The sequence below is a fragment of the Syngnathus acus genome, chromosome 8, assembly GCF_901709675.1.
Source record: "Syngnathus acus chromosome 8, fSynAcu1.2, whole genome shotgun sequence".
NCBI lineage: Eukaryota > Metazoa > Chordata > Actinopteri > Syngnathiformes > Syngnathidae > Syngnathus > Syngnathus acus.
In genome coordinates, this window is record NC_051093.1 from 8,680,423 (window position 1) to 8,706,474 (window position 26,052).

General features: G+C 45.5%; 1 protein-coding gene across 1 annotated transcript; it reads left to right on the forward strand.

Annotated features, from left to right (window-relative positions):
* The first annotated feature begins 4,505 nt into the window (after positions 1-4,505).
* On the forward strand, positions 4,506-24,908 carry smg1 (SMG1 nonsense mediated mRNA decay associated PI3K related kinase). The gene is made up of 62 exons (XM_037255721.1): positions 4,506-4,746; positions 5,902-6,050; positions 6,177-6,329; positions 6,434-6,570; positions 6,641-6,699; positions 6,792-7,005; positions 7,116-7,241; positions 7,391-7,463; positions 7,651-7,748; positions 7,823-7,996; positions 8,172-8,393; positions 8,603-8,704; positions 9,022-9,312; positions 9,433-9,563; positions 9,698-9,859; positions 9,970-10,088; positions 10,204-10,291; positions 10,405-10,506; positions 10,622-10,762; positions 10,848-11,074; positions 11,221-11,420; positions 11,528-11,689; positions 11,859-12,013; positions 12,143-12,276; positions 12,387-12,692; positions 12,821-12,962; positions 13,053-13,203; positions 13,302-13,422; positions 13,509-13,754; positions 13,926-14,077; positions 14,198-14,333; positions 14,403-14,547; positions 14,641-14,779; positions 14,870-15,088; positions 15,206-15,386; positions 15,457-15,618; positions 15,703-16,063; positions 16,173-16,395; positions 16,504-16,750; positions 16,819-17,048; positions 17,126-17,371; positions 17,445-17,583; positions 17,663-17,772; positions 17,832-18,050; positions 18,138-18,331; positions 18,410-18,582; positions 18,669-18,948; positions 19,027-19,299; positions 19,407-19,641; positions 19,725-19,936; positions 20,008-20,164; positions 20,341-20,530; positions 20,636-20,910; positions 20,975-21,184; positions 21,333-21,623; positions 21,700-21,879; positions 22,043-22,270; positions 22,355-22,566; positions 22,642-22,742; positions 22,877-23,050; positions 23,281-23,387; positions 23,696-24,908. The coding sequence occupies exons 1-62, from the start codon at positions 4,670-4,672 to the stop codon at positions 23,771-23,773; spliced, it is 10,941 nt and encodes a 3,646-aa protein (XP_037111616.1). The 5' UTR covers positions 4,506-4,669; the 3' UTR covers positions 23,774-24,908.
* The last annotated feature ends 1,144 nt before the right edge of the window (positions 24,909-26,052 follow it).

The window sequence follows — 26,052 nt, forward strand, 5'->3', positions numbered from 1 at the left end:
GCCAGAGCCTCTCCCTCTCCCTCTCCTGCTTCTTATGTAACCCGAGAAGCAGCTTCTGGTGAGTGCAGACACTTGAAAACTGGCAATGAAATACAGGTAAGATCTCACGAGACCTGTGGGGAAACCTGTGGGTGCAGACGTTATGCGTCTGAATTGGCTTATGCCGCTTCAAGATAAGAAGATGGCACCACGCTACCATTTTGATTGTGTTTAAAAGTCAAAAACAGGAAGTAAATGACATGATTATGACTCATAACCTCTTTCAGGATTGAAAGTTTACATTGAAAATCAATTTACAGCAGAAGTGCCTTTTTAATAGGCCTGACTCGTGGCCAATGGATTCAAAGCAAGGCAATAAAAATCATTATTTTTGCTACGCGGTGTTGGAGAATACAGAGATGCATTGACAAATAAAAAGGAAAACAGGAAGTAGTGCACAAAAATGCTAACTCAACCAACCAACAAAAACATCACCTCCTTGATCTTGGAGGTAAGCAAACAAACCCACGCAGAAAATAACAATCCCTAACCTCATAATTATCCGAAATAATTGCACTTTTAGGATTGCAATTGATCACGAAAATATGCAAGTATGATGTCATTTTTGGCAATACAGTGGAGTAAACATGCAAATCCTATAAAGACGACCTTTTCCAATGTCATCAAAAAGAATAATCGTTAAAGCCAAGCTTTACAAGCGTGTTTATACAGGGCCGCATCCAGGCCTTCTTATAAATCCGTGCATGTCCTGTGTCCTTTTATGGGCATCACCTTGTTGAGGAAGTGATGCCACAGTTCACCCTCCTCTGCTTGTTTTGTATCTGCATTCTCTCTTTCTCTCCTTCATCCTCCTTCTTCCCTCCCCTTTGGTTTTCTCTCCGAGTCCAAGACGAGGGCTAAGAGGGAGCTGTGAGTTTCTATTTATAGAGCGCTACCCGCCCCGCTCAGCCTCCCACCCTCTTCGACACAAAGAGATACACCCACACAGACTCGCACAAAGCACCCATGGAATGGACAAAACACACACACACACACAAACACACACTGAAACAGCAAGTGAATTCATGCATTCACAGTGTAAATACAGAAGCACAGTGTGCACTCTTGATGTAACGCAGGCAGAAAATGTCAAGTGCAACGCACAGCCAAATAAAAAGCCGGCATACGCTCGACGTAGCTCACATACTATGGCATCAATAATGCAGGGATTTTGGGAGGAGGAAAGGGAACACTCCCTGTAATGGATATGGGGGTGGAGGCACTAGATATTACTGATGCTGTGGGCATAAATCTGTTTACAAAGTCACATTGGGAGAGATTGTGTCCCTTTTGGTGACAGGAAGCACAAATCATTCCATTTAATGAACACTTTTCGTTGGACGACAAGGGTAAGCAAGGATAAGAATGGGACGAAACTGTGTGAAATGGTAAAAATGCACACAATGCTGCTGATTAAGGAAAATGATTTACTCTAGCCCTTAATCACATTTTTTCAGGCAAGGAATAAATTGCAGAAAACTCATTAGGGAAAAATGCATGGAAGAATACTTGACAAGGAATCATCAGTATGACCAGGCTGCAAGGAATGCTGAGTGTGCAACATGAATCACATGATATGCTAAATACTTGTTTTGACAACATGAGAGTATGAAATGAAATGCCACAGGTAAGATTCCTCAGGTCCCGCCAGCAACAACAGCTTCTCTTTCCTCATTGATACCCAGCTGGAGGGAGGAAAGATCCACATGTCAAGGAGACTAGACAAACCCTTCCCCAAATACATGTGCGTTGAAACATTTCTACAGCTGCTCTAATTTTGTCAAATTGTATGTGATTTAGTCATTTGCGTGTAACTTTTATTTGCTGTTCACAAACATGCTTGTTCACCTTCCTTTAGGCAATTGTATTGGCAAAGTCGCATATTCAATCAACAGTGATTATTACTCCTTCAAGTCATAGGACTTGATTTACGTGTGCAAAAACGGACGCAAATATCTTTGCCTAAGCAACCAGATCTGAAATGTGTCCTGCTGCACATGTAAAATGACATTTTAGGCGTTCCGAGAGGTCATTTATTGATGTGCAGTACCTTGTTGTACATGGTCTCCCTCTAGTGGTACGTGAAAGAATCACTGAATTAAATGTTCATAACGTGCAAGTTATAGCTTTCTCGGCGTGCAATATGTATGCGCAGAATGAATGTTATGTTGCATTAGAATGTGCAACGTGACCTTCGCTGAATGCGTGTTGACCCTCCAACTTAACCTTTGATTTGCATGTCAGACACTAAATGCTCTGGGTCAGACCTCTCAGCTCAAGCCATAAAAAGGCTCGTTCTGTTGTCAGCATGCATCTCATGGCAGAGGCGGTGACATCATACTGAAAAGTGATAGACTACATCACGATGCTAAAAGCATTGGGTTGAATAGGATGTCATCCCACGGAGATGAAGAGCGCATTCTGTATCACAATGCTCTGTGGCATGCAAAATTTCTCATTTGAATCATGATTCAAACTGCACAAAGATGAATGAATGAATGAAAAGTGATACACTGGCACATGTGCACTCATAGGAAGAGCACGCACTGCGGTGAAGATGACTCAGCCACTAGGGTTGCCATGGAAACACACCCTCTTTGCAATCAGTCTCTAAGTAACTGTGCCGTTGCTGAGGACTGGAATTGTATGTGTGTGCGTGTGACACATTCAGCTATGAATACCGTTAGGTCTACTGATACAGACCAAAGAGATAGTCCATTCATATATCTATGGGTGTGTGTGTATATATATACATATATATAAATATATTGCCATCTCATATAGTAGTATAGTATATTGGTGTGGGCAGGTCAGTCTTGCAGAATTAATATCAAGGTTTCAAAAAACTGCATGTTGAAGAAAAATAAATTTGGTTAGATACACTGAAAAAAAAAACTTTAAATAAATTAAAGTATTCCATACACCTAATGTTGTGTCATTTAAAAAAAAACAACATACATTTGTAAAGGACATTTTTAGAATATGGCAGAAAACCAGAGTATCCACACAAGCATGAGGAGAACATGCAAAAGACACACAGGATGACCGATTTTTTTTTTTTTTTATTGAGTTAGAAATGGTGTAAAACTTATTGAGAGGCATACCTGAAATGTTTTCACATTACGACACAAAATATAAGACATAGCTCTCGGTGTAGTTTCCATGTCGCGGCATCTTTTTCAAACAACTAAATCCTAACTTTTCTCTTACACATTCCAATGCCTTTATCCCCCTTGCTCCCCACTCCTCTTTCCATTCATGTTTTCATTGTGCTACGCTACCAAGCTAAGTTAACAGACACACCTAACCCACCCACAACAAGCCTCTCCTCCACACAGTGATCCGTGTGTTTGGATGGATTGACGTCAGGGCTGACGCACGGCCGCTTTGAATGTCCGGCGCCGTCAAAGGCCTGGATGCTAGGCCTTGAACCGAGTTATTATTGGCCAGCAGATGGATTGATACACAAAAAGAATAGGACGAATGAACTTCAGAATACATAATGAAGATATTGTTTGTTCTATGAGAATTGCATAGCACAGTGAAGTCTGACTATTCATGGGGGTCAGTGACCTACGCAAATTGCAAAGATTCCCAAACTTGTGCGCCTTGTACATTTCCCCCATTCCCAAATATGTTTATGATTTCTAAAATTAACAATTTAAACCATAAAAGTCATTTTCTTTTAATTATAATAACAGTAAAGACATAGCCTACTGAATTTCCTTTGGAAAATCAGTTAAGTTTACTGATATCAAAGTCAAAGTCTGCTTTATTGTCAATAATTATATAAACTAGTGGCGTTTATTATGATTCAGGAGGTAATAATTGTTCTGTTTGGAAAGTTTTCAGTCGTTTCCATGCAAAAAAGTATATATATGTCATCATCATTATCCTCCTCCTTCTTCTTCTTATGATTATTATTTTTATTACTTTTTTCATTATTATTATTTCCAAATTATTAGTGATGCACCAGAGCCTATACAACTAAGCTATTGTTTCCAATATTTTACCTGCAGTATGAACAATTTTGAAGATACCTGTATATCTGATGCAGTTGGGTTCCCTCTGGCGGTCATTGTGTAAATTACAGTATTGCCTACAGATGTCGCCGTCACAGTAATGGAGCCACGTATTCTGCTCTTTACAAGAAAATCCGGTGGGAGAATGTTTGGGTATCAATTTGCGGCTTCAAACTGAAACGCACTTGCATTCTGCAGCAGAAAAACAATCGAAAACACACCAGAAAGTCAACTTCTGAATGGGTTTGGAGAGTTTACTTTGGTTGTCTTTGTCTGATAATTACATTTGTTTGATGATCTTAAACATAAAAGTGACAAAACTATATATAAAAGAAGAATTTGAGAAGGTGCTGTAAAATTGCCCCTAAATTAAGTTTCGACACTGAAGTTGCGGTCACCAGTCGATAGGAGGCGCTACCAAAATATATGCGTGGTTGGGCTGCTTCTTTCAGCACGAAGAAGGCTAACCAAACACAACCTCAAGCTAACTGTATCAACGAGTTACCACCGATTTGCGATACTTGACATAATCAGAAAGTATCACATAAGCCTGAGGTAATCGTTTAACGTTACCGCTGCAAGCGGGCCATGCAGCTCCCCAGAAGGTAATGAGCCGGAAAGCCTCGAGGTCTCGGCTCAGCGGTGCCCACAAACTGCAACCACACCGGAATGACTGGCAGCCCAGGTTGGTGCTCTGTTTCGGGGAAGACTGATGAAAATCAACCGCTGTGTTTTTTAGGGCCTGTGCTCGGCTTCCTCGTCAAGTAGTCACCGCATGGAAATCGACTGGTTTTTAGTCCCCTAGTCTCAAAATTAAACACCTCAACGTGGCCTAGTGTTGGCCTTGTCAAACATTACGTGGTTACTAGCCCGTCACTTGTGTAGTTTTAGGCGCCTTCCATCCAGGAAAGGTTTGACTTGATAAGACGACGCTAACGTTAGCATGGGAGCCCCTTCAAACAATCATTTGAAATGTGATAAAAACTTGCGAATTAATGACACTTGTGCATGCACATCTGATCGCAAAGCGCGCGCTAACGTGCTCCGAATTCTGACAGAAATGCCTTTGTTTGCTGCTGGCGCTCCAGATTCTGCGACTGCGGTGTGTATTGATTTACATTCTACGCGTTTGTGGAATTTTTAAAAAGCATATCCACATTCACGATAGATTGTCTCGTCTGATCTTTTCACGAATAATCCTGCCTGGTGGGCCTGAAATCACCCATGGATTCAACGAGGTTTAATTAGGAAGGCCGTAGCATGCTGCAGGTTGACATCACGATCGCGAAAATGTGCAGTTTACTTTCGTTTCCTCGCTCCAGTTTTCAGTTTAATATTTCATTTGAATCCACGATGATGCCAATGTCCGGTTCGTGAGCACGAGATGTCCACACTGCATGTTGAACTATGACCATGTGGGAACAGAAATTCGAAGTGAGGGCACCGCTAGATAGCATTCTCACGGTGCTATTTGCGAACATTTATGTTGGAACTTCTGCAAACTCGTCCAGTTGTAACCGCATTAATTTCCTCTTACACCCCCCCCCCCCCCCCCCATGTATGTACACCACAAATGCATTGCATTAAAAATATATTTATTATTATTTATATTTTTTAGGATCCTAAACTCATAGCTTATCAATAATTCTTTTTTTTTTTTATGTATTATGCAAGCCATGGTCCTTTGTATTCCACATGTTGCAATGTAAATAAAAATGAAGAGCATCCAATTTGATCTGTTTGCTTGCGTGTCACTTAGTTTCGTTGGGATACATTTTCAATGCATCAAACTCAGAATCAATGCCTTTTTTTTTTGGTGTGCATTTGTCCTATTCTCCAGAGTTGAGAGCGTGTCATTCATCGAGGACGGCGTGAGGTCCAGAGAGTTCGGTTCAGCAGCGTTTTCCGACACATTGCCCTCCAGCTTGGCTGAGCAGCCAGTGGTGCCCAGCGATGCCTATGCCGCTGCAGATGCACTCCATGAAGAGGGTGAGGCAATCAACTCATTCTTTCACTTTTGTTTCTCAGTAATAGAAACTCTGAGTTAGAGATTTGCCATTGAGAAAAGTCAAACCGCATTTACATTTTAATAGAGCAATGTTTTATAACTCACAGGTGGATATGAAGCTGGTCAAGGTGTCTGTGATACTACTTTTGGTTGGAAGTCGCTGGGGCAAGAGTTGAGGCCAAATGACTTGACGGCGGATTTAAACGCTTTTCAGCATGGAAACCGTGCTTTAGCTTCAAAGGACATGAGGAAATCGCAGGGTGAGGTGTCCAAGATTAGACGCTATCTTGTACCCATTTATCTCATGAAGGCTGCTCTATTTTGGTCAAAAGAGTAGAACACTTTTCTTTCACCCGCATTGCAGACAGAGGGATGGCTCACTCAGATGAGTCTCGGTTGGCCAACCTCCTGCGCCGAGTCTCAAGGGAGGACGATCGTGATCGAAGGTTGACCACCCTTAAGCAGTTGAAGGAATTCATCAGTCACAGCGAGAATAAAGTGGTCAGTGATAGTTGCCTAAAAAGAGAAGAAAGTCAGACATGTTAACTGGGTAAATGTGTGTTTGTTGCAGAACTTGGTCAAACAGTTGGACACCATCCTCAGCACCTTGAATGATATTTTGAATGAAAGGTAAGAGCTTATTATTCTTTATTTTTTTTGAACAAATAATTCTGAAGCCCGCTCCAAACATACACGCTTCCATGTGATGTTGACGGTTGTAGTAGTAAGCTGCTCTGGGAGTTGCGTCAGGATGCAGCAGCCTGTTTGGGTCTGCTCTGCACTGTGCTCAGCTACGAGGCAGAGCGAATCTTCAAGTGGCTCTTCCTCAAGTTTACTTCAAGCACTCGTGACGAGGTGAAGCTCTTGTACCTGTTAGCGACACAGCGGGCTTTGGAGGCCGCGGGCGAGAGAAAGACCTTCACTCAAGTCACGCAGGTAACCAGATGAACATATCTCAAATTGTGCTTCGCAGGAACTTTTAATCATCGTTTCCCAATTAGCATCATGGATTTTCAAAAGCAACTGTCCTATTTTGTGTCTTCTAGCTGGTGATGAGCAATCTTCAGTCCATCTTGGAGAATGTGGACACTCCAGAGCTGCTTTGCCAAAGTGTGAGGTGTATTCTTCAGGTGGCTCGCTGTTACCCACACGTCTTCAGTACCAATTTCAGGGTGAGAGATGGGTTTTTTTTTTTTTTTTTTTGGCATACGGCTGAGATTGATGATCATAACTTTTAACGTGAAAATCATGACCATTCCACTAACGTTGTGACTCTCGTCTCCACCTTTGCATCCTCGGTGGTGGTTGTTATTTTCAATAGGACACAGTGGATATCTTGGTGGGCTGGCACATTGACCACACTCAGAAGCACGCACTCACTCAGCAGGTGTCAGGTCAGTGACAATTCTGTTCATGCAACTTATTTTTTTACTCCAACACAATTTTCTCATTTCAAATGTACATGTTCCATTGATATGCTATTATTGTCATGTGACCTAACCTTTTTGCAAATATCACTGCATTGTATGAAATCATGATAATGTTAAAAAAAAAAATGTTTTCTCCTTTTTCCACTTAAAGCCTGGCTTCAGAGTCTTGAACAATTCTGGGTGGCGGATTTGACTTTTTCCACCACTCTGCTGGGACAGTTCTTGGAGGACATGGAAGCATATGCAGAGGTGAAGCATGCATGTGTGTGGATTTTTCCACATGTTTTCATCAAGCAGACAGACTGACTTGGCTTTCTTTTTAGGATCTGAGCCACGTGGCGTCAGGGGAGGTGGTGGATGAAGACATCCCGCCTCCTGCTGTGTCTCTACCAAAGCTGGCAGCTCTTTTGAGGGTGTTCAGTACAGTCGTCCGCAGCATCGGAGAACTTTTCAACCCCATCAGAGGACCACCAATTACTGAAGTCTATGTCACTGATGTGAGAGCAGCACACGTGTCTGTGTTGATGTGTTGAATTATTCATTTAGCCTGCCCAGACAACTGGGAGGTTGAAAATAGGATTGTGTCACATGGTGGGGAATCCTTGCCATGCATTATGTCAATATACATCACTCGACATTCCGTTGTTGAAATGCCTTTTATTCTTTTTCCAGATCCTCAACCGGGTTCTGGCGTGCGTGACCACAGCCAAGCAGGTCCAGTTCTCTGAGGCAGTTCTAACTGCAGGGAACGAGTGTGTGGGTGTGTTGTTGGCCAGTATGGAGCCCTGTGGACAACTAATGGAGACCGTCTTAGCCTACGGCTTGGACCAGTTGGACTGCTGCCGTGCTTGTGGTGCCGACTACAACCTGGCAGTACTCAGCCTTCTCACTCTGGTACGGCCATCTTTCACGAGTGCATTTTCTCGCGTTACTAAGCTGAATAATTCTATACAAATGCATGTTTGATTCTTTTGATCGAAAGAATACAAATGACATCACATTTTTTTAACAGTCAGCATTATATCAGTTCAATCAAAAGGAAAAAAAAAACAGGATTGTATACACATGAAAATATGAGCACTAACTCTTCATGTATGAATTAGATTGTGGAGCAGATCAACACAAAGCTGCCTGCCTCCTTCGTGGAAAAATTGTTGGCACCGGACTCACAGCTGCTAGAATTGCGCTTCCATCGAGAGAAAGAGGTTTGTGACCAGGGAATCAAGTTTTAAAGTGTATGCAGAAAAAGAAATGTGATTACGTCTTGCTTTCCTTTGATTAACCATTATTGTATTTTTTTTTGTTTTTTAGTCTTATTTAGTTATTTTTTCTATATTTTTTATATTAAGAAAAATCTCAAACTTTTTCATGTGTGTGAAATTTTAAGAAAAATTAATTGAAGTTGGAATACGCTGGTAAATATGGAAAAAGTGAAGCACAAAAAATGTTTAGTTACTTTGTGATGTTGGGGCCTTCTGCAATAAGCTCAGCTCTTGAATTGGATTGTATGTGCACTCCACAGGTGGTGTCAGCTGTACATGGCGTGTACCAGGCGCTCCTGAGTCTGAAAAATATCCCAACACTGGAGGCAGCTTACAAATTGGTATTGGGAGAGATGGCATGTTCCCTGTCCAGTATTCTGGCTACCCTGGAGCTCCCCAGTGGGCTCCAGCCACCCGATAGCCCCTGCCTTGGCATCCGCCACCCAGCTTTCGCTTCAGTCACCCTAAACCCGGAGAAGGCGCAGTTTATCATCATTTTCAATCTAAGTACTCTCACCACCATTGGGAACACCAAGAACTCACTCATTGGGGTACGAAACACAATAAGGCTCGTCTCAAACAAAAAAAAAACTCTCATTGGGCCCAACTTAAATCTAATTTCTAGTACCAGTATATGTAATTTTTTTTTTTTTTTTTGGTGACCCGTTTAGATGTGGGCTTTGTCTCCTACTGTCTTTGCCCTGCTGAGTCACACGCTGATGCTGGTGCACTCTGAGTTAGCAGTCTACTATCCTGCTGTCCAGTATGCTGTGCTTTACACCCTCTATTCCCATTGCACCAGGTAATGTAGGAACTTTTGCCACATCATACCAACTTGATAATGACAAAGCATTGAAATGAGTTACATCATGAGCCTGTGTCTACTTTTGGACTTTCTAACTGCTGTCGTTTCTTCTCCGCACCTTCCTCCATCAGACATGATCATTTCATTTCCTCCAGCTTGTCTTCTTCTTCCCCGTCCCTATTTGACGGGGCTGTCATCAGTACTGTCACCACAGCCACCAAGAAACATTTCAGCACTTTGCTCAACCTTCTGGGAGGGCTGCTGATGAAGGAACATCTCTACCCTGAAGCCAGGTTTCGTCTTTTTTTTTTTTTTATGCCAGCGTTCTTAACACTACCGTAGGAAACGAGCGCATTTTATATCAACATAAACTTTGTAATAACTTGGTGGTTTGATTTATCAGGAGGCTGCTGCTGACATGGGCTCAAGAGATCTCACTGTTGATGAAGAAGTCGGACACTTACAGCCCACTATTCTCCTTGCCTTCCTTCAACAAGTTTTGTCGTGGCCTGATGTCCAATGGTAAACCCAGCATGTTCACAGTTCTTCTTTTATCTTTTTTTTTTTTTTTTAAGTTCACAGATTGTTGCCAAGTAATAAAAGCGCTCGTATTTCCCTGTGCTGTTTTACTCAACAGCCCTGAACGAAGACCACAATATTTGCCTTCAGACCTGCAACAGCCTACTCATCCTCTCTTCATCTTTATCTGTGGAGCTTCTGCAAAGGTCAAATGTGTCTCCTTGTCCGACTGCTTAACCGTAGAAAATCTGAAGGATCTGTCGCACGACCAATCCGAGCCGCTTATCGTGCTGAATCAAGACTGTGTTGTGTGTTTTAGGTGTGTGGATGTGTGCCGAGTCCAGCTTGTCCACTCAGCGGTGAGGGTGAGGCAGGCCTATGGCAAATTGCTGCGGACAATACCCCTGGATGTTTCTTTAAGGTAAAACGGACTCCTTTCCAACTATGTTTCAAGCCTTTAAGTGAAACAATAATGATGAATTCTGCTGTAATTAATATCCTGTACTCATTGGCTTGATGTTTATTTTGTTGATTAGCACCCACAGTCATCCAGAGATGACTGGCATCTCTTTGGCCATCCGCCACCACATGAGCCGAGCACCGAGCAGCACCTTACACCCCCAGGACTTCAGTGACCTCATCAGCTTTATCTTATACGGAGTCCTGCACCGTGGAGGGTATGTCATCTTTTGAAAAGAAGGCTCCTAAAATATTGATGAATGAAAGATAGACGAAGGCTTTGTTTGTCGTTCTTGTCCACAGCAAGGATCCGTGGCTGGAACGGCTTTATTACAGCTGCCAGCGCCTGGAGAAACGTGACGGCAGAGGTGGCGCCGATGGCACGCGACCCGGCGTCGTGCCCAGGGCTCTGTTAAAAACCGAATTGGTGCTGTGGCAGTGGGCGGTGTGGGAAGCCGCACAGTTCACTGTCCTGTCCAAACTCCGGACGCCACTCGGGCGAGCTCAAGACACCTTCCAGACCATTGAAGGTAATACTGAAGCTTTGATTATAAATGGAGTCAAATGACATCCAGCATCGTTAACGGTGCACGTCTTTTATTGTGACTCCGATTCAAATTCAATCAATGATGTACACCTACCAATTGCATTTCTCTCTGCATGGTGCATATTTCAGGTATGATCCGCAGCCTGGCTGCCCACAGCTTGAACCCAGAGCAGGATGTTGGGGCATGGGCCGGCGCTGGAAGCGACGGCGAGGGTCACCATTCCAATCAGCTTCGGATCACTTTGCTGCTTCAGTATCTCGAGAACCTGGAGAAGCTCATGTATAACGCATATGAAGGCTGTGCTAATGCTCTCACCGCCCCACCAAAGGTAGACTAAGTCTCTCGCTACACTGCTTGTTTAAAATGTCCAGTTGACGCGTTGAACACAACATTTGATTTGCATTTGTTTGACTCATGTGAAACATCTTACACCAGGGTATCCGGACATTTTTTTACACCAACCGTCAGACATGCCAAGACTGGCTGACAAGGATCCGCCTTTCACTCATGAGGGTCGGCCTCCTGTCTGGTCAACCAGCAGTCACCATACGGCACGGCTTTGACCTTCTCGCGGAGATTAAGAACAGCAGCACCCAGGTTTGGATGAGGATATTGTCAGTCGGTCGGGTCAGGTGATTGATTGTGTGATCGGGATAAGTTTCAGCTCGATGACTCGATTGGCTGTGAGCGTATTGACTTGATCGGAGGCGGTGAAAATGACTTCAGCACGTCGGAGTCAACCTTGTTTCTGTTTTGTTTGCTTCAGGGTCCAGAATTGGAAATTCCTCTAACATTATTGGCAGAAGCGCTTTGTGAGCTGCGCTGTCCCGATGCTATCCAAGGACTCGCCGCCTGGAGTTTTTCCAACACTGGCAAGAGTCTCAGCTGGTTGTCCTCGGTTGCTTTACAAGCGGAGGGACGGTAAGCAAGCTAAAATTGTTCAGGATTTTATTTTTTATTTGGAAGATTTATATGACAAATGCATTTTGCCGAATTTAAAAGCAAGATGATGTCTGGGCATTGTGTTTTCTCGCGTGCGTCTGTGTTTAGGTTTGAGAAAGCAGCGCTAGACTATCAAGATCAGCTGTCTGCAGTTTCAGGGATGGACTGCAGCATCAAAAGCTCTGACTGTTATCTGCTCAAACTCTCCAGTAATACCAACAGCCCCAAACATACCAGCAATGGTAATTACCAAATGTGAATTTTGATCAAGTCAACGTTGGTTCCAGTTTGATTCCATTTAATTGTGACTGTTTTTTTTGTTGTTTTTTTACCCTGTGTTTTCTTTGAAAAGGTGATGGCCGAAAAACGGTGCTGCTGAAGTCCAACGATTGCTCCCCTGAGGTGGTCAACCTCATGGCTAACAAAGCATGTCAGTGCTACGTGGCACTTTGTGATTGGCCCTCGGTCAAGGAATGGCAGGCCACCGTTCATTCCCTCAAACAGAACTCCACCAATCTGGTCAACATCAACCTGAGGGCTGATTTCAACTACATTCAGGCCCTAAGCCGCTTTGAGGACGGAGATTTGACTGAATGTGGTGCTCAACTGGAACTTCTTCCTGGAGAAGACTTCAGCTCCAGTAGCAAGGACAAGATGGGCAAGTTTGCGTCTAAAAAATTTGTTTTAACTTAGGGAACGACCAAGCAGCATTTGTTAAGTAACTGCACATCAGATTTTATTCTTAAGCATTCTGTTCAAGCTTGTGTGTTTCTGTGTCTGGTATAGACCTGAAGAGGCTTCTACCCTCAATGAGTCCTGATCCAACAGAACTTCAGAGAGCCATTGAAGTACAGCTCCTCCGCACTGCTGTTAGTGCCCTGTCAAAAGCCAGTCAGCCACCAGAGCAAAGGGTGCCAGCCAATCAAGAGTGAGTATTTAGCAAAATGAGCACAACAGTTTTTTTGTTTTTTTACTAATTTTTTTACTTGATCCATAAATGATTCTTGTATTTTTCTAGTACATTGGTGCGCTGCTTGAAACAAACTGGAAGGATCTGCCTGGGTCCTCTTCGACTGTCAACCTTGACCCTCTCTGATGCCTTGCCCACCCTTCCCACTTTGCAGCTTCACTGCACTGCCACTCTAGAAAACACACTTTCAGGACAAGAGGTGAGTACATTCCACCTTTGTTAACTTTAAAATTTTTTGCTGAATGTCTTCAGATGAACTGGTGTCGATTCATTTGTGTGTGCCGTTGTGCTCTCTAGGACTCGGTGGTTCCTTTGAATAGCGAGGCATTGAATTCGTGTAAACAACAGGATGTCCAGCCTTTCCTTCAAGCCCTCAGATACACCATGTTCCAGAGACAACTCCTCAACAAACTCAGAGGTCAGCATTTTTAACAACAACCATCCATTGTTCATTTGCACATACAACCGAGGTCAACCTAAAATGTCTTCTTCCTCCTCTTCCAGGTTCCTCCCCTACCACAGACGCCCACCTCACGGAGCTTTGTTTGACGACTGTAAAGTTTGCTCGCAAAAAAGGCAACGTCGCTTTGGCATCCCGCTTGCTCAGCCAGTGTTGCGATGGAACCCAAGATGATGAGCAGGGGGACGAACTGATAAAGGCCTTCCGGCGCCTCACCGTGGAAGGCACGCTGGGAGAAAAATGGGGGCCGGAGCTGCAGATAGAAAAGGCCAAAGTAGTGAGGACTTCAGGTGAGGACACAAATCTGTCAACAAAAGCAAACTATAGCGATGAAAACGTGGACATGATAATGCACAGTCAAGGCTCGTGTGACAATTCACAAATTGCTCGTCTGTTCACCAAAAATAAAATGATCATTTTAAAGCCATTTCATCATAAACAAAAAGTCATCAATTTCACAGGCCAGTCCATTACAGCCATGGAAATGCTGAGCAGGGCCGCTCTGTCATATTGCTACGTGGGCAAGAACGAAGGTGCCGCCTGTCGCTCGCTACTCACACTCTGCAAGTGGCTGTTGGCTGACTGGAAAGACATGATACCCCAGCTTAAGCAGGTACACTTGATTGGAATGGTCCTTAGTTGGTAGTGTGATATATTTTTGTGCGAAAATTGCTGCCGCTGTGCAAGCTTGACTTATTTGATCACATGACTGTGCTTTGCTCTTGTGCTCCAGGTTGTCAAGATGTCAGGGGCGATCAATTCATCAAACGCTATGAGCAACATGTCACCTTTGTGTCAGAACATTTCTGCTCTGCTGGAGCGTCCTCTCGTGGAACAGAGTATTCCTCACATCACTACTGAGACCTCAGGTCATTTGGAATACTGTATAGTTGTGTACAAGAAGCAGGTCTTTTGAATAACTCCAAATTTTTGCGTAGTGAGTGTTGGCGTCGGGGAGCCCGACTTTGTGCTTGGCCAACTCTACCAGCTCTCCACCAGCTTAGCACCTGAGGTGGCAAAGTCCTGGGCAGCACTGGCCAGCTGGGCATACCGCTGGGGTCGGAAGGTCGTCGACAATGCCAGGTTAGTGGACCCAAGAAAATATGTGACACTATTAATGATTATACCATATCCGTAAATTAATATCTCACTGTAAATGAATGTATTTCCCTCCAGCCAAGGTGAGGGATTGCCTCTTCTCTCTGGAGAAAAGAAGGATATTGAGGAACTCTTACCTAAGACCACGAGCGAAGAAGACAAGGAAACCATTTTTAGCATTCTTGGTCAAGCCATGTGTCGACCAACTGGCATTCAGGTAAGGTGGAACTTTTTTTTTTTCATCATCATGACTCGACTTGACAGGTTATGCCCCATTAACTGCTATTGTTTGAATTCCGTGCTCTAGGACGAAGATATGGCGCTCCAGCAGGAAGATGATGAGGACGACATGGTGGATGTGATATGGCGACAGCTAACCGCATCGTGCCCTTGGCTGGCAGATGCAGGCCAACCTGTTGCAGATGGTTTAATTCGGGTTTGGAGACGCGTGGTGGACCGAATATTTGGCCTCTACCGGATCTCTTGCCAGGCCTATTTCACCTTCTTGAAGCTCAATGCTGGCCAGGTGAGATTTGGAGACATTTTCTGCACACCAGTTAGAAGGAAAATAAGCAATTATTGACAAGCCACCATAGCCAACTGCCTACAGATGTGATTTTTTTTCCTTCTTCTGTTGTTTCAGCTCCCCATTGATGAGGACGACCCCAAACTCCTGCTGTCCTGTCACAACAGCAAACAGAGTAACGACGACATGATCGTCATGGCAACCCTTCGTCTCCTCCGTCTGTTGGTCAAACACGCTGGGGAACTGAGAGAGGGGCTTGAGCTGGGTTTAGCCTCCACCCCGACTGCACCATGGAGGGGTATGTCAAACTCAATCCATTTGATGTTCAGGCTAGAAGGTTTTTTTTGACTTGTCGATTTCTTTCTCAGGTATCACGCCGCAGCTCTTTTCACGTCTCAATCATCCAGAAGCATACATACGACAAAGTATATGTAGCTTGCTGTGCCGAGTGGCCCAGGACTCCCCGCATCTCATCCTTTACCCCGCCATTGTTGGCTCACTCTCCCTTGGAGGCGAGGCTCAGAATTCAGGCAGGCCTTAATGTTTTTCAGTATTGCTCATCAAGCGTTGCAGGACTACAATCGTCTTTATAAAAACTGCAAATCTGCTTGCAGGGAGCAAACTGCCATCGGCTCTGCCCACATTTTTGGGCAGCATCCAAGGAGAGGAGGAAGAGGAGCAGCCAGAGGGTGGTGACAAAGGGGAAAATCAAGAAGAACTGGCAACATTCTGCTCCAGTCAAGACCAAGCCATGATGCAGGATTGTTACAGCAAGATAGTGGAGAAACTGTCCTTGGCAAACCCAACCATGGTGCTTCAGGTCCAGCAGTTGGTCAGCGAGCTACGCAGGGTGACATTACTCTGGGACGAATTGTGGCTGGGCGTGTTGCAGCAGCAGCACATCCACGTCCTGCGTAGAATCCAGCAGCTCGAGGATGAGGTGAAGAGAGTTCAGAATAATAACACACTCCGAAGGTGAGCCGTTTAGCTTCTTTACACCCACACCGCCATTTATACATTGTTCAAAAATGGCGGTAAGACTGATTTCTGTTCCCCCCCCCCCCCTCCATCCATTGTGCTTCAGGGATGAGAAGATTGCGATCATGCGCGAGAAGCACTCTGCTTTGATGCGGCCTGTGGTTTTTGCACTGGATCATGTCTGTAGCATCACATCAGCCCCAGCAGAAACACCACATGAAACCTGGTTCCAGCAAACGTATGGCGATTCTATCAATTCTGCTCTCGAGCGGCTGAGGAACCCACACAACCCCGCCAACCCCGCCAGTAGCTGGCTCCCGTTTAAACAGGTATCTTTTTGATATTTTGAATCTGTATCATGTAATTGCATAATACCCTTTTCCCCAACATAACACACCCGAGAGAATTCATTGTCGTTCATTTGCCATCTTTGTTAGATTATGCTAAGCCTGCAGCAGCGTGCTCAGAAGCGAGCGAGCTATCTTCTTCAGTTGGATGAGATCAGTCCACATCTGGCATCCATGACCGCAACAGAGATGGCCCTGCCCGGCGAAGTGTCAGCGTCAGACACCGTCACCATTCAGAGCATCGGCAAATCCATAACCATCCTTCCAACCAAGACCAAGCCAAAGAAACTCTTCTTCCGAGGCTCTGATGGTCACAACTACCCGTACCTTTTCAAAGGTAAAGAGACCGACCGATTGCGTCAAATGTTCGTTGGTAACAAAAGTGATCCCGTCCCATCTCTCAAGGTCTGGAGGATTTACATTTGGACGAGCGCATCATGCAGTTCTTATCCATCGTAAACACCATGTTCACCAAGATCAACCAACAGGAGCAGCCACGCTTCCATGCGCGCCATTATTCCGTCACACCCCTTGGAACACGATCGGGACTCATCCAGTGGGTTGATGGAGCCACACCCCTCTTTGGCCTGTACAAGCGCTGGCAGCAGAGGGAGGCTGTGCAGCAAGCTCAGAAGGTAACCTACTATATTTTGCCAAAACAATGCCCACTTTCATAATTGAATGAAATATATATCTTTTTTTCCTGGCGCAGGCTCAAGACTCATTCCAGCAGCAGCCAGTGCCTCTCGTCCCACGGCCAAGTGAGCTCTATTACAGTCACATTGGTCCTGCCCTGAAAGCAGTTGGGCTCAGTCTGGACGTCACGCGGCGAGATTGGCCCCTCAGTGTCATGAAGGAGGTGCTGAAAGAATTGATGGAGACGACGCCTTCCAATTTACTGGCCAAGGAGTTGTGGTGTTCATGTACCACACCGAGTGAATGGTGGAGGGTCACTCAGGTAACTTTATTTCATGGCAACGTAACACTTTGCTTGAGATTAATTACATTCATTTTCTATTTCTATTTTATAGTCTTATGCTAGATCCACTGCCGTCATGTCAATGGTGGGATACATTATTGGCCTTGGTGACAGACACCTCGACAATGTGCTCATTGACATGACTACTGGAGAAGTTGTACACATTGATTACAATGTGTGTTTTGAAAAAGGTAAGGACTTTTTTTTTTTAGATGAAGTTTCGCTTATTGGTCCAATTGGAGACTAATGTAATTGCGTCCCATGCTTTAGGAAAGAGTCTAAGAGTCCCAGAGAAGGTGCCTTTCAGGATGACGCACAATATTGAGAGTGCACTAGGAGTTACTGGGGTGGAGGGAATCTTTAGGCTCTCTTGTGAACAGGTAAGCACATAGCAGCACATTGCCAATGAACCGCTTCTGATTACCGTTCGCTCTTTTAGGTGATTCAAATGATGCGCCGAGGTAGAGAGACCCTCCTGACGCTGTTGGAGGCCTTTGTCTATGATCCCCTGGTGGATTGGACTGCTGGGGGGGAGGTGGGCTTTGCGGGTGCAGTGTATGGAGGAGGGGGCCAACAAGCTGACAGCAAACAAAGTAAGAGGGAGATGGAGAGAGAAATCACACGCTCGCTGTACTCCTCCAGAGTGGCTGAGATTAAGGTGAGGATTGTCAGACATCAGACATGCAATTGTTCCACCTCCCCCAAAAACTCAATTCTTGCTTTGATTCTGTGCTTTTTTGCAAAGGTCAACTGGTTTAAGAATCGTGACGAAATGCTGGCCGTCCTGCCGCAAGTGGAAGAAGCTGTGGAGGAGTATTTGGTTCTCCAGGATCTGCTCTGCCAGGGAGAAAAACTACAGGCTAAGTTGCAAGAGGAGGTGGCCTTCTTGGAAGGAGCAGAGAACCATCCAGAGCATCGAATTGTCACTCTGGAGCAAAGGTATAATTTTTTTTTTTTTTTTACATCATTTCGATTGTGAATATTGATGGCACAATTGCACCTCCTCTCCTTTTACAGGTACTCTGAACACACCCAGCTCCAATCACGACAGAGGACTGTGCAAGAGGCCATTCAAAGTAAGCTGACTGACCTGGACCAGTGGATTTCCCAGTACCAGGCGGCATTTTCTAATCTGGAGACGACTCAGCTGGCTGCTCTGCTGCAGGATATCAGTACCCCCATAGATCTAGGTTAGGATAATCATTTATTGTTCTTTATTGTTTTTTTCGATTTATTCTTGGATATGAATGTTTTTTTTAATGACGATGCTTCCCAGGTCCTCCCAGCTATGTGCCAGCTACAGCCTTCTTGAAGAATGCAGGCCAAGCCCATCTGATCAATCAGTGCGAGGGCCTGGAGGCCGATTTGAGCTCCCTGCTCCAGCAGCGCCGTGGGGCCCTTCGTATTTGCTTGGAGCAGCTGCATAGCTACGCGACAGTCGCGTTGCTCTACCCACGAACCAACGTGTTGCGCCATCGAACACACCAGTGGAAGGCCTGGTTGGAGGAATTGCTGAGAGTCATGACAGTTGAGCACTGCCAGCACATCTACAGACAGTAAGCTCTACTCCACCACAAAATCTTGATGTCACAAACCTCGATTGACCGACCTCCGACGTGTCTTTTCCCGCACAGATACGAAGTGCTGTTTACCCCTCAGTCCAACGCGGCTTCCTGCCAGTTCGTATCCAACGTGGAGCTGGCTCTGCAGCGACAAGTGGCCGACACCAACGAGCGCGTCGTGCATCAAGCTGAGCGACTGAAAGCCGAAGGCACGACTGCAGCAGCGTGCGAGGAGCAGCTGAAGGAAATTGAGCACTGCATCGGGGTCTTCCTGAGGGAAAATGGAGAGTCGGGCTCACTCAGCCTAGCTGGCATCATCACCTCTGCTCTCTGCTCACTCTGCAGGTTCAAACGGCTAATACAAATCATTTCAAACATCCAAGTTAATGCAATACAAATTGCAATCGAGTGTCACACAAAATGGAGGCATCATTGAAAATGTCATCATTCAGGCGCAATCTGGTGATGGAGAGCGCAGCAGCGAGTGCAGGAGAGCAGCTGGTCGACCTCATGTCCCGGGACGGAGCGTGGTTCTTAGAGGAGCTCTGCAGCATGATCGCAAACGTCAGCGCCTTGGCCACGCTTTTGCAGCGCTGCCCGCTCCTGCCAAGTGATCTGGAGCTCCCGTCACCTTCCGCCACCATTCAAACCATTTATCTGGCCAATTCCGTGTATACCTGCTTGCAGGTAATGCTGTTATTGACGTTGCACACACCCAAAACAAAAAGCAGATCAGCGTCTCAATCATGACTTCCCTTTTATTACTGTAGGAACTAAACACCAACTTCCGTCAGATTATCTTTCCCGAGGCTCTGCGTTGTATGGTTAAAGGGGAGCCCACACTGGAGTCCATGTTGGCAGAATTGGAGCAGCTCGTAGAGCAGAGCTCCGAAGGTCTCGGCTTGCAAGGTTTGGTTGACAGCCTGTTGGCTACCTCGGGGCTGGACCACGATGGACACAATCAGTGTCTGGACATCACGAGGTGAACATTGCTGGTTCATTCGACGCAGCCATGGGGAATATCTTGCAAATAATCTTTGTGTTCACACACAGGATGTTGCGTGCCCAGTACTCTGAGCTTATCCAGCCACGCTGCATGGACGCCACTGGGCAGGACTCTCCAAAGATGTCTGCTGGTCAAATGCTCCTTGTGGCCTTTGATGGAATGTTCACTCAGTTAGAAACTGCCTTTGGACAGCTCACTGAAAAGGTTAGTGTCAGTGAAATAGTCAAAGTTGCATAACTCCCTTTTTTTTTTTTTGTTTGCGTGACATTTTTTTCTACTTTTGTGATTATTGTCTATAATGATGATTACAATCTATTGCTTGTTTTCAATTTCTGTATTAATAGCATTCATTCCCTGTTTTATCTGCTGCTTACCCTCAGCTGAGTTCCCTGGAAGTGCCGTCGGCGTGGAGGAAGGTGGATGTTCTGCGGGAAGCACGCGCCGCACAACTCAACTTCTTTGACAGCCTCGCTCAGCGGGAACTGATGGAAGAGGTTTTCTTTCTTAAGAGACTACAAACCATCAGAGATTTCTTCCGAATGTGCTCCTGCTTTGCGCAGACTCTATCAGGTGGGGTTTTCTAAATGCGTAAAAGATTTGCACACAAATGAGTAAATCATGAATATCCAGCCACTGACAGATCATCCTTTTTTCCCTTCTAATCTGCATATTAAGGACCGCCTCCTGATGAGCTCTTGACCTCCAATGGACCAGTTAGTTTAGGAAAACCATTGTTCCGGCAGCCTAATGCCACTGGTTCGACCGGGGCAATAATCAACGAGGAACAAATGACCCGCCCCATCAAGGCCTTTACAGCAGAATTTGTTTGGCAGATGCTCATGGGTCTGCCCAGCCAAGCTCTTGGCTTAGCTCTCTGCAGCACCATGTCTGCTCTTGGACTGGATGTCATTGCCCAGGTTGAGGCTAAAGATTTTGGTGCCGAAAGCAAGGTAGAAAATTTGAGCTCGCGTAATTCGAGAGTTGTGTCTCCATTTTGACTTTTTATTTCGGAAGGTGTCTTTGGACGAACTTTGTAAGAAGGCAGCCGAGCAGAACCTGGCATCAGGTCGCGTCTCCCAACCGCTGCTTAACAGAGCCACGTTGCTGGCCGCCTCTTATGACACAGCCTGGAAGAAGTTGGATCTGTTGCGAAGGTTGGATGGCAACCTGGAAGCTGCAAAGGCCAGCCTGCAGAGGATTCAGCTACATGTTGCCATGTTTCAGGTACTCCACAAATTCAGGATTCGAGTCCCTAAGGACCGTAATATTTGCTTTCAAGGAGCACTTGCTGAAATATCGAGATGGAAAAATCACCAATTTTTCAATCTTATAAAATAATCAAATGTTATTTCTTCGTACGTCTTTCCTCCAGTGGCAGCATGAGGACATCCTGGGTCCCAATAATCAAACACTCAGTGTCAACATTCCCCCTCGTGCCGTCATTCTCAGCAACATGAAGAAGAAGCTGTATAAGCTGAGTCAGGAGGAAGGAGCCATCGTTGCAATTCAGGAGAAGCTTTCAGCACTGGAGGCTAGCATTGAGCAGCGCCTTAAATGGGCTGGCGGTGCAAACCCAACACTGGCCCCCGTTCTTCAGGACTTTGAGATGACCATCAGGGAGAGACGTGCCACAGTAGCCAGAGAAAACCAACGTGCAAGCCAGGTGCCCCATCTTACTGGGCTTGTTTTTGTATACTTAACCAGTGCTAGACTCATTTTGAATATTTCCTGCCTTGTAGGTCACCTTCTTGTGTTCCACCATCCTGAACTTTGAAGGCCTTCGCACCCGATCGGCTGAGGCGCTCAACATGGACGCCGCTTTGTTTGAGCTGTTGAAGCGCTGCCAGCAGACCTGCTCTTTTGCTGCCCAGTTTAGTAGCACAGTGTCCACACTGGAGCTTGAACTGTTGCAGAGACTGGTAGGTTTGACCACCGCTATAAGCATGACATCATGGAGAAGACTTAACTTTATTGCATTTAATGGGCCCTTTTGTAGAGCTGATCAGCCTGCCCGTTCTTTATTCGCAAATGTCAGCGACACAATATTCATCTTTTTTTTGTTTGTTTTTATTTTCACTACAGAGTCCAGTGCTGGACCTACCTATAGGCAGCCCTGATTGGCTTAGTTGCGCCCAGAGGCATCTGGAAGAGGAGCTTAGTACGGAGCTGAGAACGCAGGAGGAGCGGGAACAGCAGCTGGAGTCCTGCGCTGAAACACAGCAACTCCTCATCGACTCCATTAAAACCATTTTGTCGAACCACAACCGCCAACTGGCTGATGTCAAGCACCTCCTCAGAGCCATGGCTAAGGTACCGTCTGTTCATTTGAACTGGTGGCTTGTAACTATTCTTTTGTTGTCAAGCACAGAGTGCCATTCAAATATCTGTCTACAGGATGAGGAGGCAGCATTGGCCGATGGCGAAGAGGTGGCATACGAGGGCAGCGTGCGTAATTTTTTGATGGAGTACAAGGCGTGGCAGGACAACATCCAGGTGGTGTTATTCACCGTCATTCAGGCCAGTGGGCAACCACGGAATCAGGAGCAACTGGAATTGCTGGAAGAGATCCCCGCCACTGTGAAGGAGCTCCAGTCCCAGAGTCAGAGGTAGCACCAGTGTTGCGCACAAGAATTTGCTGCTATCAGTGACTAGGTGTTAATCCTCTGCTTGCTTCTTTACAGCGTGTACAACGGCCTGGTTGGCTTTGCCTCCCCACTGGTGACAGACAGAGAAAACGAATGTGCCAGCCCTGTGTCAGCAACACAGACGAGCTTTGCAGCCGGTATGACTTTCAGGAATTCACACCATCGGCAGTTTTTCAGTTGATTGTTTGATTTATTTGAATATATTCAGAGAGCGCAACATGGAGGTGTAATTGTATTGTATACTAAAAGCAGAACTTGTTTTGTGCTAAAGCTGTTCGATGCAGTGGGTTGAAGACCCAGACAGAATCCATGTCCCAGAATGCACGGAAGGCCCTGCCACGTAACCTGGGAACCCCCACGGACACCCCGCCCAGCACACTAGTGACCAGTAAAGGCCTCAACCCCAGCCCCAAAAGGGCTGCGCGAGATCCCAAAACAGGAAAAGGTACAACTGCTCTGCACTCATCAGACAAAACATTCATTTCATCATTAATTCAATAAAAAAAAAATAATAATAATAATTGTCACACTTCATTTCAAAGCGACACTTTCTTGTACGTCCGTCTTGGCCACCTGAGGGCACCATAAGACACACCATTAGATGGCAGTACTTTTGACTGAGGTGTTATTATGAAGCTCTTTCACCAGTTAACCTTCTTCCTCCTTTGCTTGCAGCTGTTCAGGAGAGGAACTCGTACGCTGTCAGTGTGTGGAAAAAAGTGAAAGCCAAGCTGGAAGGCAGAGACATCGATCCGAACCGAAGGATGAGTGTCACTGAACAGGTTAGGTTTAAAAATGCTTCCTTGCAATCAGACTGTTCATGAGATAGTATTCATTCTCTTCGCTGTAGCTGGAATGTGACTGTTTTGTATCTGTGTACCACCAGAGGGAGCCCGTGTACCACATTTTGATCTCATTCATAATGTAATATACTGTAGCGACAAATTACACTGCTTAAATTATTTGTCCTGTCTGAATTGAAAAGGTTTGTGGGACGTTGTACTGGTGGAAATGATATAGGTTAAAAAAAATATATATACAAGTTTTGACATCAGAAGAACCCTAAATGAAACCAACTGTTTGCCTCCAGGTGGACTTTGTAATCAAGGACGCCACAAACATGGACAACCTAGCCCAGCTGTACGAGGGCTGGACCGCCTGGGTGTGAACACGGCACCAGCGTCATTCACGTCTTTGGTCCAGTGAAGGCTTGGAGATCCACTACAGTCCAGCGGGTCTCGGGTGTCGGAACAGCAGCACCAGGCCACACTGTGAGGAGGAAATGGAAAGCGAAAGCTTAGCCCGCCCTCCCAACCTCCTGGGCACCCATACCGGGCTAGCCACCCCGGAGCACCGCTGCCACCACACTCTGCAAACATGGGCGATCGGGCCAACGCAACGCTTAGTGGGTCTGCCGCCCCCACCTCCTTTTCTGGGGCCCGAAGGCAAAGCCGCGCTGGATGGAGGGGAGGGGAAGGGACGGGAAGGAGGGCAAACGCCGCCTCATTCTCTCACCTGAGAGATACCTTCCCTCCCCTCACCTTTTGCAGCCCACTATCAAGTTGTACCCCAAACATCACTGCGTCCTGTTGAGCTTGTCAAACTCCGCCTGAGTTCAGGGTGAAGCAGGAAGTGAGCCGTTTACCCCCCGAAGCACACCGCCGTCACGCTGCGGCCGGGACTTCACTGGGGCGGCCCCGAATCTCATCAATGGCTCGTTTGCGTAGCCGCCCCCCCCCTTGTTCTCTTGAAACTCTTCCTGAATGGGTATGTGATTATTGATGGCCAGTTGGCCAGAATGAAAAGAATGAAGGGTCCTCTGGGATTCTTCCGAAGACTGAAATGAGAGAGGAAAAGAGAATCAAACTGTTCTTTAATTGATCAAACCGTCATCAGACTTGACCAAATAAAAGATTATTCGGATCGATTTGCTCGTCGGAATGGTTTTTGGTGCGCTTATGTGAGACGGGACACTAAAAGGTGAATTCATTTAGAGGAGGCACAATCTCCAAATATTTCTTGTGTGCATCTTAATTAGTCTGTGTTGTGCTTTGTAACAATTTGTTCCTTCTTTACAAATAACCAAGTGTAGACTGTGGCTGCCTTTTTTTGACTGTTCTACTTCTCGCTTTCCTCATGAGTAGCAACTACCGAAGCCCTAATTCTTGTATTTTATTCATCTGACTTATTCCAGTTTTATGTTTTTAGCGGGAGATAGGATGTTTTTGGTGATGGTGAAAATGGTTTCTTAAAGCTTTTATTCAATTCGTTTGACTCTAAATAAACATTGGATTCAGAAGTGCCACGGTGTAGATCAGTGTTTCCCAACCTTTTTTCATTCACGGCACACCTTTTCATTGGAAAAAATCTCGAGGCACACCACCAACAAAAATCTGTTAAGTGTTTCACCAGCTTCTATATTAAAATCAGTTATAACAAAAGACGTAAAGTTCTATTCCTATATATGTATGGAGAGTCGAATAATTGAATAAAAATAAATACTAAATATTCTTCAAATTGTATTTCTTTTGTAAATAAAATAATATAACGCTGTCTGTCACTCACTCGTGAATCTTCGCGAACGAACCTGAAAATGGCGGTGTACCTAATAGTGTCCGGATGACGTCACAGATCAAACAGCCAATCAGAAAGTGGGGGTGAGGGCGAGTGCCGTCACAGACAACAGGAGGTTATCTAAATAAATAAGTGCAGCGAACGATTCGGTGAACGATTCTTTTGAACAAATCTTTTGAGTGAACCGATTCTAACGATTCAGTTCTTAACTGGAATGCACTTCACTGCTACAAAAGTGTGCAGACGGCTGTGGGCTACCAGGTCGAAATAGCCGACTGGTTAGTGACACGGGTTATCGCTCGGTATGAACTTGGTTCGATCCCAGGTGTGAGCATATACTTTATACTCCAATTCTTTTAGAATTGGAACCTCGCTTTGTATGCGTACACATATGCAAACAAATGCAAGTATTTATGTGTAAATACATAAGGTGACGCCGCCCCCAAGTTGGCAGAGCGAACCAATGGATCACGCCCACTACCTAGGGGGCAAGGTGAAATCCAGATCAAACAGCCAATCAGAAAGTGGGGGTGACGGCGGGTGTGGCACTTTTCACTTGAACCAGGGGTGTCGACCTCCAGTCCTCGAGGGGCCGCGTTCCAATATGTTTTCCAAGTTACCCTCGTTAAACACACCTGCGTGAAAAGTTTTAGCTCCTTTCACGTTCTGCAGTAGCTAAAACTTTTCACGCAGGTGCACTTAACGAGGGTCACTTGGAAAACATATTGGAACGCGGCCCAGAGCTTGACACCTGTGACCTTTGACCATGATATTTCCCTAATAAAGTGGCCTGTTATTAGGTACACTTGAAAATGGCGGTGTACCTAATGGAGTGTCTGTGTGATTCCCTCGTTAAGTGCACCTGCGTGAAAA

Coding starts and splice junctions, on each gene's coding strand:
- smg1 (XM_037255721.1), top strand. CDS start 4,670: ATGAGCCGGAAAGCCTCGAGGTCTCGGCTCAGCGGTGCCCACAAACTG. Junction 10,763..10,847: donor GGAGTCCTGCACCGTGGAGG/GTATGTCATCTT, acceptor TCTTGTCCACAG/CAAGGATCCGTGGCTGGAAC. Junction 20,165..20,340: donor TTGGACAGCTCACTGAAAAG/GTTAGTGTCAGT, acceptor GCTTACCCTCAG/CTGAGTTCCCTGGAAGTGCC.